The sequence below is a fragment of the Elgaria multicarinata genome, chromosome 12 (assembly GCF_023053635.1).
Source record: "Elgaria multicarinata webbii isolate HBS135686 ecotype San Diego chromosome 12, rElgMul1.1.pri, whole genome shotgun sequence".
NCBI classification, from domain to species: domain Eukaryota; kingdom Metazoa; phylum Chordata; class Lepidosauria; order Squamata; family Anguidae; genus Elgaria; species Elgaria multicarinata.
The window spans coordinates 32,066,710-32,079,643 of NC_086182.1; the positions used below are offsets into that span (position 1 = coordinate 32,066,710).

Genomic DNA, 12,934 nt, shown 5'->3' on the forward strand with positions numbered 1-12,934 from the left:
TCCTGGAACCACAAGTGTATTTGGGCTTGAATGAATGTAGAAGCAAAGTGGGGTTTACTCGGGAGCCATATGATCTCTTGTGTATGTGCACACACAGAGGTCTCCTGTGTATTTGTATTTATGCACTTTTTCATTCATAAATATTGATATGTCTTCTTATTAAACAGTAAGTGTTTAGCCTTCAGGTCTGTATAACTATAGTTAACACACAGTGGCAAAAATCCTAAAGAAGCCAAATAAGGAAATGAATGTTAAAAAAGAGAGAGAGAGAGAGAGAGAGAGAGGGGAAACCCAAATTCATTTTTCCCACTATATCTAAGGCCTTAGCTAGACCTACAGTTTATCCCAGGATCGTCCCGGGGTCATCCCTGCCTGCTCCCAGAATATCCTGTGTGTCATTTACATGAACAGGGATGACCCTGGGACAATCCCGGGATAAACCTTAGGTCTAGCTAAGGCCTAAGTCTCTACTATCAGGCCTAACCTCAGAGCTTCACATCTGATGGCCAAAATTGCCAACTTTTGCAAGTTTCATGCAACAAGAACATCAACTACCTTTAGGCACTTGTCATGCTTATGAAGGCTGTATTTGAAATTTGCTAATTCCACTCCTGATGCATGTTTATGTGGCACTGGTGCTGGGCCACTTTCCTACTCCTGCTCCAACCATGCCCTGAAAGGTTCTCTCTTCTAGCAGGCATCCTGTATTGGCATCAGGCATTGTGATGGCACATCCACCTGAGGGACTGCAAATGTTTCAAAGCTAGGTGAGCCCAAGAATAAACTCCCTTAAGAAGGTACAATGGAACGAGTGTGGCAAATGTATCAAAGAAGGAAAACCAAACGGGAAGGGATCAATCACAGGAAGACAAGGGGAGGAGAGTTCTAGGTGCACAGGAAAGGGTTTATTGGGCAGAATAACTCTTTCTTCAGGGGTAGCATTGGAATAAATATCATTAAACTATGATACACATATGAACAAAATATGGCAAAACTTTGCACACTCTCATAATATGAACAGGATAACAGAAGAAGAGGATAAGCAAACTGTTTATCATTTGGAAATTTCCCATTGAAATACTAAAATATACAAATACACAGGAAATCAAAATATAAAAATGCATCTAAACAAGTGGATTACAAAATATAAAATAAACCAAACCATGCAACTATTTATTTTACATACATGATTCTGACAAGCTGAAACCAAATATTAGGATGACATCCTGATGACCTTGGTTGCGAGACCACTCCATAGGAGCGTCCCACAGGAGGAGGCTTTGTTGATTGTTGAAAAACCTTTGAAAAGAAGAGAAAACAGGCACGCACGCATGCTGCACGCACACACACACACACACACGTTATCTCCTGGTTGTCTGAGATTGCATTACAGAAGAATTTTTTTCCTTTCACTGATAAACTGTCTTAGCAAATCAAGGGAGTGGCTATGGGGCCCACCATGGCTCCAGAGATAACTTTATGTGACAGCAAGCGCATTTCCTCTTCATACAATCCATTTTTGCAATTGTTGCATGTGTGGTGGCATAATATTGATGATGTATTTGGGATAAGGTACCTTTAAAGTCTACTTTTTTAAAAAAAATGGGTCAGTTTCAGGGATATGAAGGTACATTTTCAGATATATTATGATGATATCAGTATGAACTTTTTGGATGTTTTGGTTATTAAGGAGGGAGTACATTTAAGTACTACTATATACAGGAAACCCACAGATACAAACACCTGTTTAAGATTTGATAATTCACATCTACATCACATTAGACACAGGCCTTAGCTAGACCTAAGGTTTATCCTGGGATCGTCCCAAGGTCATCCCTGTTCATGTAAATGACACACAGGGGATCCCGGGAGTAGGCAGGGACGACCCCGGGATGATCCCGGGATAAATCTTAGGTCTAGCTAAGGCCCCAATTTACCTTTCAGGCAATTCGTATAGCTCAGGTGGAACTGTTCCAATTTGAAGATTCAGAAGCCTCCCAATGACAGGATTCCCTTCTGATTAGAGATTTTGGTTATATGCCTACCATGGGTTTGTATTATTTACAGTGTTTGGCACCTAGAGCTCTCCTTCCTTTTTTTCCTAGTGGATGAAAGAACATGATTACAAATCACAGCTCCTTGTTTTTCATTCTAATTGTAAGTGTGATACCAATAGCCAAGCAGCCTTGCTCCTTATACCTGAGGTGTTGCACCTTAAAATGGGGGCAAAAGCTTCACTTAAAATATATTGCAAAAATGAATACCTATTTATCCCCAGCCACTACAGATCCAACAGGGAAGTGTTACATCACATCCAGGATATGCTCATGGTCTAGCTAAGACCAGCCTTTCTCAACCTGGGGCGCTCCAGATGTGTTGGACTGCATCTCCCAGAATGCCCCAGCCAGCAGAGCTGGCTGGGGCATTCTGGGAGTTGTACTCCAACACATCTGGAGCGCCTCAGGTTGAGAAAGGCTGAGCTAAGACTAACCAAAGGAAGAAATTCCACAGCTGGTCAACAGCCACCAAGAACAGCTATGTGTCCTTATTGTTCGAATAGAGTGTTTTGATGGTCTACTTAAGAGGATACTTTGGTCTGATTTTAGACATTGTGAGGGCATGGGGCCATTCCAGATAATCCACAACTGTTGTTCTTCATTTGCTGCAGGGGATCCAAATGTCTTTCCTGATAGCAGAGTTTCCAACTGAGGGAATGCTTCTGACAGTCCAACGACGACATTTTATCACTGGGGAAATGTGTAGACTAGGCTTGCAAATAGCTGTTCACCTGGTCAAATGTCATAAGTGGTCAGAACTGCCATCAGAGAATCAGGCAGGAAAACTTTACAAATTTGGGTCCCCCCTTCCCCACAAAAAATCCTTTTGGGCCACATAGGCACGTGTAGGAATGTAGACTAGAAATTTTGTGGGCTAATAGCTTTGATAGACTTATTTGCAAGACTTTCACATACAAATTTAAATGTTATTGGCAGATGCCTTGACTATTTGTCTACAGTGAACTCTGGCTAGCCTCAGGCAAGTCATTTTCTCCCATGAAGCCCATTTGTACGCATATTTTCTTGGAAGTAAGTGCCACTGTTTGTTACTATAAACGATGAACAGCAGATCTTGGTCAATGGCCACAGATCCTGGAAATATCCTTCAGGATTGCTCCGCTTCCTCCCTCACTATCCCAGAAGGTAGGGAGAAGGAGAAACTAAAGGGCAGGCTGCCAATAGAAAACATATAAATGGTAGCAGGCTATTCAGACTGAAAGGGGAAACAGCATTGAGAGAAAATTAAAGAGAGAGAAAGGTCCCCATAAAGTTTGAGGTTCTCCTTGCACAATTCCCAGCCCCATTTTGCTGGCTGCGCTCAAAAGAGATCTGTGTTTCTAATTAAGGGTACATAAACGTTCACGATGTGCAGAGACTGACAACGGACAGAAATGGGACCACAGGCAACCAAACAAGACACCAGGTTGAGTAAGCAACGCAATGCGACTTCCATCAGGTGAGGAAGGAAACAACTGCTAATCCTGATCATCGAGTATAAAGCGTATAAGTCTCATGTAGGTCTCCTGCCTTCTCGGCTTGCATACACACAAGCCTTTCCCTAACAGCACTGACTTAATTGTACCAATATCAGTGACGTTCCTTGGTAAAGGCAAGCAGCAAACAGAGAAGACTGAACTCATTTCGCTTCATTGCTTGGAATATGGACTAGGAGATGGCCCCCTCCACCGTCAACCCAGGGTCAGACAGGAATCTCCTCCCCCTACTAAGGGGTTTAACTTGTCTCACTGTGCTTGCAGACGCTGAAATAATTATTCTGAGTATTTTTCCCACTGGTTAGAACAAGATGGCAAAAGGATAAAAGCAACTAACACAGAAGCTCCTACTCAAGGACCTTGGATGCCCATAAAGTAGACTTTACAGCATTACTAGCAGCATTTCAAACACTAATCAAGGTAATGAGAACCTGCCAACTCTACAACGCTGCACTTTACTTACTGGACTTTACATTACTGCTGAATAGGACAGCAAAAGATACTGCTGAACCTTGGTGCATAAACAGATAGCTAGGAATCACTTAGACAAACTCTCTAAAACTAACGATGCCCTGCAAAGCATCAACGAGGCCGCCCGGTGCTTCCACCCCAGTCCCCCAACTCTCTCCCCCTTATGCTGAGGTCTGGATCTCTTTCCTGCTTCAATCACAGAGGACTTTGGCTTTGTGAGAGCTGCAACGGAAGGAAAAATGCTGTTTTATTTACCTCCGTGAAGCCCTCATGCAGAATATCCAATAAATTTCCCCGGGCCAAACAGGCAAGCATTCTTCAGAAGCCCACCCAAAGGGCTGAGTTCTCGCAGCATACAGAGCAAATCCTCCAGCCTGGGGCACGACCTCCTCCTCCTTCTCCTCCTCCTCCTCCTAAAGACAAAGACTTGCCGCTCATGGGGGACCTCGTTCATAGTCCCATATGTGCAGCCCGTTACTGCAAACAGGATACTTGAGCCAAAGTCAAGACGCGCACTGGGCATGCTCAGGAGGGAGCCACTGGGGGAGCAGCAAGAGAGATGTCGCACCGCTCTGTTCCTATAGAAACACTTCGGCTTAGCCGGTGCAGGCCCAGGAACTGGACAAGGAAAACATCTGAAACCTATTTCCAGAGGCTGGCCCCTCCATCTGACACAGAGCAGACTGTGAGCAGTGAGACGGAGGAAGGGGTGGTCGAAAAAGAAGTCAGGCTAAAACGAATCCCAACTCTGAACCTGCGGGGATAAACTTTGCAAAAAGCTGGAAACCAATGCACGCTCGTGCAGATGCAACAAACTAAATTACCTGATTCACAGCCATCTCTTCAATGAATACAACAACTAAAGGAAGCTGAAGTATAGTTAAAAACATTCTCCCAGACTCGGCCATTGCAATAAATTAGTACAGTACAGAAGGGCAGGGGAGAGGGGGAAGGGAAAAATTAAGCGTGTCCTCATCAGCATCCTTGTCAAGTTGCCTTTCATGTTACTGAAGTTATTCCTATGCGTGCTTACCTAAGAGTAAACCGAACTGAACGGACTGGGACTTACTTCCGAGTAAACATGCACAGTATTGCATTGTACTACTAACGTTTATCGCACATTTCCAACACAACACCTTTCCTTCACTTAGGATTTTTAAATATAGAGCTCAATTTGCAAAACTATAGCTGTGCGTGCATTCTACACCAATAAACATAATTCGGCAGCATACAGAAAGTGCATGGGGCTTAGTATACTTCTGTGAGAATGGGTGTTTCCAGATGACGCTTTTATAGCACCCATCCACCAGGTTTTTATGGGGGTCCAGTCAATGTTGTCTTCCATTTGTGACCCTAACGAGTTCTCCCACCACTTCTTCCATCTTTTTTTTTTTAAAGCATTTGTGAATTATCTGGGGTATAAAATTGGGAAAGTGGATATCTTTAAGGCACCAATGAGGTGGAATACTGATCTGGAACAAGAGTGAGTGATGAGCTGCAGCCAGCAACAGCTCCTTGTGATATTTTTAGGGCGAGATTGCGTGAAAACATGATGGTGCAGACAAACGCCTACTCTCCTCAACCAATGACTTCATTCCTCCTTCTCTTTCACTGAACAAAGTGGGATGGGGATACTTAACACTGCTTAAGTTTACAAAACCAGATGTGGTATTATGCAAGAATAGCTGTGGGACAATCCCCTCCTCGCGCTATTGAAGTCATTAGTTAACTATTTCACCATGTGAACTTGGCTGTACATTCCTGAACAAAATGACACACTTAAAATGGAGCATTTTTCTGCCTTTCAGTCCAATCCAATTCATGGTTACCCAGAAGAAACTCAGTGGGGCTCATTCCCAAATAAGTGTACACAGGATTACAGCACAAATATTAGAAACCACAAGGTAATGGAACAAAACCAAAAGTATGAATTACATACTGGTGTTGTTTCATAAATGTCCTATGCTGAGCACCCATAAAACAATTTAAAGGCTGTTTCCACACATTCACTTAACTTTGACCATTCATTCTCAATGTCACAATCAAGTTTTGTTTTGTTTTAAATTTGCGGCTGAGGGGTTAATAAACAAGACCAAGCATGAGGATGCGGGTAAGAAAAAAAGCATGTAAGAATATAGGGGACATAGGCCTTAGCTAGACCTAAGGTTTATCCCGAGATTGTCCCGGGGTCATCCCTGTTCATGTAAATGACACACAGGGGATCCCGGGAACAGGCAGGGAATAAACCTTAGGTCTAGCTAAGGCCATAGAATGACAGGAAATGAGGCAATGACAAGGGAGAGAACACAAGCTGAAGTAGTGAAATTCCATCTCCCAAGCAGCCATTTTTATTTTTATTTCTGGCATCTTCTAGCAGAAGTGGCCCAACTCTTTTGATACTACAAGGACTAGAAACCTGATTTAAAAAAGAAAAAGAAAACAAGACAAGAAAAATAAAAATGCAGAACTGTTGTTATGGCAGACTGCAAGAAGATTGTGCATTATATTTTTTCTATATTAGTGTATAGAAATAATGTTCTTAACAATTTTGGAAGTTTACCATTTTAAAATGCTCTATTTTCCATAAATTCTCCAATCCAGAGGCTGATATTTTCAGAGCGGGGAGTTTGCTTGGATAGCAGCCCCTGCCCTACATCAGAAGTATGGGGGGAAGGGGCAGAGAAGGAATAAACCAACCTTCCAATCTACAAAGACTGAGATAATCCTACTGAGTAATATTGATAGCAAAGTGATGAGGGAGGTACACACAGGATTTAATCCCTTCAATGCACTGTTCAAATTATGAAACAGAAGCAGCAGATCAGGCTGCTTATCAAACCAACATCTGTTGGGGATGAGCTTTTGGGCTTTGTGTACAGCTCCTTTTCAGGTAAAATGAAGAAAAGGTGAGCCAAACTGCCCTCTAGACGTGAATCAAGCTTTGTGCAAGCTGACACTTTAGGATGAGAATTAATTATCAAGCAATTGTTCTTATGTAAATGAGACATCAAAAGCAAAAGTAGCTGCGTGGGCCAAAAGAAAAATTCCAAAAGAACTTTTCCAAATTCCTTATCACCCTAATGCATGCGTTAGGCCAATTCAAAGGTCACAAAATACTGTGCAAGCTTTTGAGTTCACCAGAACCCTTCATCAGACAAAGGGTAAACAAAGCAATAACAACAACAGAAGGTGGATGGGGGAGTGGCTGGTGTTTAAGCCATGGAGTCTGCATTTGGTTACAGTTTTAAGCTGGAAAGTAGGAGGACTCTGTTGACATTCAGGCTCTACATTCAGGCTCTAATTAGGCTCTACAAAGTACAGAGATGTGTCCAGGTTGCACCTAGGACCCTCTGAAAGCTTGCTGGAAAGAAGAAACAAATAAACAAGGTTGATCCCATTTTGAAAATATAAAATCCAGCTGTTATTCAAAATCTATCCCAATCCTTAAGCGACACACACACATTCCTTGGTAGGCAGAAAACAGAAGCAGAGAGAAACCAGGCAGTTTGAAGAAAATATTTATTGCTCTTTACTGTTTTGGGGCAAGACCTCTCAGGAAGTTTTCCTTCACAAGCAGCTTTGAAATGAATTGGAGACCTCTGTTCATTTCAGTGAGGCTTGGGCAGGAGAATTTCCTAGAAAACCGTGCCTTTTTCCTGCAACAGGGACTGTCTGGCTTCATCCTACTATGCCTGCTCTGAGGACATTTGGTGAGGAAAACCACATGTTTTGAAAGACATGAGCAGCAAGTTCCAAAGGTCTCCTGAAAGACTTTTGTTGGAGCCATTGATCATGGCAGCTGTTCGGATATTTCCACAGGTTTTGCATCTGCTGTTCCACCAAAATTAGTGAGTTTTCACTGAGCATTAATGAAGCCCATTAATGAGGTTTCATCCTGTTGATAATTGTGGAAGTCCCTAGAGTCAGAAGCTATGCCTTTGATTATTAACTAGCGAACTGACCCGGCTTCATATTATTTATTATTATTTATTTACAATATTTATATACCGCTCCCCATTGAAAATTTCGGAGCGGTGTACAAGATAAAACGGAAATAAAAACAAAATAAAACACTTAAAACAGATTTTAAAAGAAGCAAATACAGTGACTCATGGCTGGACATTAAGGAATGGGTTGGAATAACGTTTCACTTGATACAGAGAAGGCTTCAAGGAAATTTATAGAGCTGTCAGAGTTGGACACGTTATGCCTGCCCCATCTGAGTGAAATCATGCCCACTGGCACCCCTAGGCATGGGCCCTGCCACGCTGTACCCCAATCTGCAGTGGTCCCAATTAGGCACATGGGGCAATGCACTCTAACTTTGTGAACCATAAGGATCGAACGCACTTGAACAATGCATTGCAACGTTAAAAGTTAGACCTGGTGTGGCTGTGCTCCAGCAGTGCTTCCATCCTACAGAGCAGAGGCAAGGAAACATTTTGCCTGACCAAAGCAGCGGATGCTGCCAGCTGCTCTGGAAAGCTTATTCTGCCGCTAAAGTTGCAGCAGACAATGTAACCTTTTATTCGGCTCTAGAAGTCATAATAAATGAGCTCACAGGAGAGAGACTCTCTGGCCTGTCTGCGATGCAAATTTGCTGTCAACAGAAGTGGAACTGGGAGGGGAGGGGGTAATAAACCATCTGAAATACTAATCCCTAGTTCTAGCATGAGGTCCCCATATGGCACGGTTGCCCAGAAAAACCTTACAAAACAGGGACTGCTGGACTGGAGGCAACCGTGGCTCCATGCCACCACACTCATGCCATTTCACAAGGGAAGCCAAGTACGCTAAGCCAAGTATTTTGTATTTGTGTTTTTAACTTGTTGGTTGTTTTATGATGGTTTTAATTTTTGTGAACCGCCCAGAGAGCTTCGGCTATTGGGCGGTATAAAAATATAATAAATAAATAAATAAAATACGCTATGCATGGAAATGCCTCATGCAAAAGGGACAGAGGCTACAATTATCACAGTGCTCCTCTGCTAGCACAAGGCCCCAATCCAATGGGGGTAACGAGCCCAGGGAGGCTCTCCTGGCACCTCCTCAGTTGACTTCTGGTTGCCAAGAAACCTTTTCTTTTCCCAGACCTTGAGACTCCCCCATTTTATCTGTGCCGCTTTTATCTGCAGTCTTTTGATTTTGTTGTTATTCGTCGTTATTCTAATTATTTTGTTGTGAATATTATTGTTCTAGTTGTTTATTTGTTTCATTTGCAAGACATCCAGAAAGAAGGAATCACGGTTAGCAAAATTAAATGAGCTGGACTCACTAAGGGCGAAACGAGACATGATGTCCTACACATCACCTGAAGTACTGTCTTCATTTTTGTTTTTAATAGTCGCTGCTTGAGGCCTGATTTTCATCAGGTCTGCAGCGCAGGAAGAATGATTTAAGCTTTTCTCCCCTGCCATTGCCCCGACAAAAATCACTCCCACCCCACTACTGCTATTTGCCCTGGGATGGAAGCCAATGGGGCTAATGGGATGGGATGGGGATGGTTTTCATCAAGACCACAATGGAGGAGGAAAAGGTTTTGTTTAAAAAAACCAACAACCTGTAGTCCAACAACACACACACACACACACACACACACAAGTTAGCTACTTAAAAAAAAAGACTCAACTTCAAGTGATGCATTTAGTGTTGCATCTGATTTGGCCATACACAGCCCTGGCCAAGTCAGTCTCTAAGCCTCAGTTACTAAACCCCAACAGACCCCCAAGGTGCTGTAACATTAGGAGCTTCTTTAAACAAGTGTTTTATAGCATGTTTGTGACTGGCCACTCACGGATGTTTGTGGATCATTTTGACGCCACCGTCAGCCTCCTGTGAGTCTCCCGCTCCATTCCCCAGTTTTAGCGGTAAAAAATAAACCTCAGAAAACCTGACTCTTCTGAAATACATTGGTATTTGTTGGGTTTTCCAGCCATGTACAGACAAAGTTGCGCTATAAAACACCCACTAGAGGGCGCTGTCCCATTCAAATGTATGGGCTGGATGGTCGCTGGTCTCTTCCTCATGCAAATGCAGAAAAGAAGCAGGAAGCAGAGCTATGGTAAGGGAACACAATTTCCCCCTGTCTAAAGGAGCTCTAGATCTTTAGAAGAAAATGATTAAACTGCTTAGAAGTTACAATGGCCAGAGTACCTGTTCTCTACTGACTTACCTAGTATCTGAGAAAAGTGTCATGCAATATGGAGTAAATATTTAATCAGCCAGTGGATTTTTGGTATGGTGTACAACCAGCTTCCACTATTAGAGAATTAGACCCTCATATAAGCTTGACTCTGTGTTTGGAATACAACACAGAATGTAGTGCTATCAATCTGGCACCCTGTTAAGACAGCAAAACACTGCAAATCTGAATTAGAGCTAAAATCAAATAACTTTCAAGCGCCTTAGAAATAATAAACACCAAAACAGATTTCAACTCTGAATACCATCTCTCCCAGACCCTGTAGCAGAGATAAGTAAACCCATTTATATATTTTACTGTACAAAAAAACAACTAAGAGAATAAGTTCTTAGTCCCTTTTCAGTGCTGGAAGGATTTTACAATCAAATGTGCAATAGAAAAATAAATAATGTGTGGCCTTGCTAATGCTCAGAATGTATCCAGATATAATATTACTTCTAGGTCAAGGATTTGCAGGATAAAACTGCAGAAGGGAAATGCTTTGGGAATTGTAAATGTGTTCTTGTACAGCTGTTCCAGCTGTTCTCCCCATCCCTGTTTGCATGGCAGATTTCAGTCTTTTTCAGTCTCCACATAAAGACCGCATCACCATTTTCAGGCATCCTGTACAACACCCACCCACAACAGAACTCCCTGTCCCATTCCCAGGCACAAGCTATAGCCCAAACGCACAATTACACAAAACTCCAACGTTCAGCTCTTATAATGAAAAGTCTTCATTATAAAAGCTGTCACTTAAAACAGCCACAAGTGAATACAAATATAGGAAATCAAGCAAGGGTTTTATGGGAGCTATTTTGTCTGGATTGGCCACCTGTGACCTTCCCTTCAAAAGAAAATTGCTATTGGTTGACGATAGTGACCTCTGGTGGCCAATTTCAAGGAAATGTATGTTCTCGCTCACTAATGAAGAACTTCACGTCAATCATGGACAAAATCTTTGCAAGTTATTTGAAACACAATGCTCTTCTTATTCCACGCATGACACTTTTAGTCCTCTCTCCTCATTATTAAACTACATAGTAGCTCCAGCTTCTCAGTTTATTCAAAGCATAAATTAACCTGCAAGTAATTCCCTCAAAAAATGATGTTGACTTTCCAATAAATGGCATCTATTGCTAGTTCACTCAAATACAAAACTGTATCTCTATGTGCAGAAGCATGATCTGTAGTAGAGTGTTGTACTAACGCCATGTTCATATCCAACAATGGATAAAGGTTGCTGTTGTGACTTCAGAAATCGCCCTTATGTCATTCAGTGCTTTCAACCGTAAGTATAGATAGCACCCTCGATGCAAGCAAGTGAAAACAGGACAAAGTACAAAATTGTTTAATCTTCTAATTGTGATATACTGTCCCATTGTAAGAACTTAAGAATTGTGTCACTGCATCAAATCAGGTCCATCTAATTTAGCATTCTATTTCCAAGAGTAACTGACCAGATGTTTCTGAGTGCTCATAACCAGGGCACTATCATCCCATTTGTCCCCTCATCAGGAACTGAGGTATGAAGAATCCTTGACATATGAAGAATCCGCTTTCCTATTAGAGCTGTAAACAAACCTAACCTCTTTGAAGATCCTGTATACACAAATAGTAACATAAAGAAAACCATTTCAAGTACCTTTGCCATTATCAACATCTGACAGTAACAGTGATCACTATTCACTAGCCTGTTTTGCACATCACAACAACCCACCATTTTTTAAAATTCTGGGTTATCGTGATGCTCCTCCTGTTGCAAGCTGGATTGGCCGAACAATCCACAGACCTTCCATCTATGGTTTACATGTGAACCAGGAACTTTATGAAAAACAAACTGAAGCTGAATCCAGACAAGACGGAGGTGCTTACTGTCAAGGGCCCTAACCTGGATTTGGAGATGTGTCAACCAGTTCTGGATGGGGTCGCGCTCCTCCTGAAAGACTGTGTTCGCAGCTTGACAGCCCAGTTAGATGCAACGGCCAGGAGTGCCTACTATCAGCTTTGGCTGATACACCAGCTGCGCCCCTTCCTAGAGTTGGAAGATCTAAAGACGGCAGTGCATGTGCTGGTAACTTCACGGCTCGACTTCTGCAATGCACTCTACATAGGGTTACCTTTGTGCCTAGTCCGGAAACTTCAACTAGATCAAAATATGGCAGCCAGGTTGGCCACCAGTACACCTCAGGGTGACCATATTACACCAACTTTAAAATAACTTCACTGGCTGCCAATTAGTTTCTGGCGAAGTATAAGGAAAAAAAGGAAAGGAACCTCTCGTGCAAGCACTGAGTCATTACTGACTCTTGGAGGGACGCCAGCTTTCGCTGACGTTTTCTTGGCAGGCCTTATAGCGGGGTGGTTTGCCGTTGCCTTCCCCGGCCGTGATTACCTTTCCCCCAGCTAGCTGGTTACTCATTTTACCGACCTCAGGAGGATGGAAGGCTGAGTCGACCCGAGCCAGCTGCCTGAAACCAGCTTCCGCTGGGATTGAACTCAGGCGGGATCGCCTCCTCCCATACAATCCACCCTGCATACTCAGGTCCTCTGGGAAGGGTTTACTCCAGTCAGCCACAACTAGGCTGGCAACTGTTACCCAGAAGACCTTTTCTTCTGCCGCCCTCAGGCTGTGGAATGGCCTGCCAGAGGAGATTCGTCAGCTTAATTCTCTCTCTGAGTTTAAGACAGCCGTAAAGACTAGTCTCTTCCAGCAGGCCTACCCAGATGAA

General features: G+C 42.8%; 1 protein-coding gene across 3 annotated transcripts in view; it reads right to left on the reverse strand.

Annotated features, from left to right (window-relative positions):
* DIXDC1 (DIX domain containing 1) overlaps nucleotides 1-12,934 on the reverse strand; it is a 309,778-nt gene that overhangs the window by 54,381 nt on the left and 242,463 nt on the right. The window contains exon 2 of one of the 3 annotated variants that reach the window (XM_063139351.1): nucleotides 4,277-4,447. In XM_063139351.1, coding sequence (XP_062995421.1) covers nucleotides 4,277-4,336 — 60 coding nt within the window. In that variant the 5' untranslated portion in view covers nucleotides 4,337-4,447. Of the gene's footprint in view, nucleotides 1-4,276; nucleotides 4,513-12,934 lie in introns of those variants that run through there. The other 2 variants (XM_063139350.1, XM_063139352.1) reach the window with 2 other exon arrangements.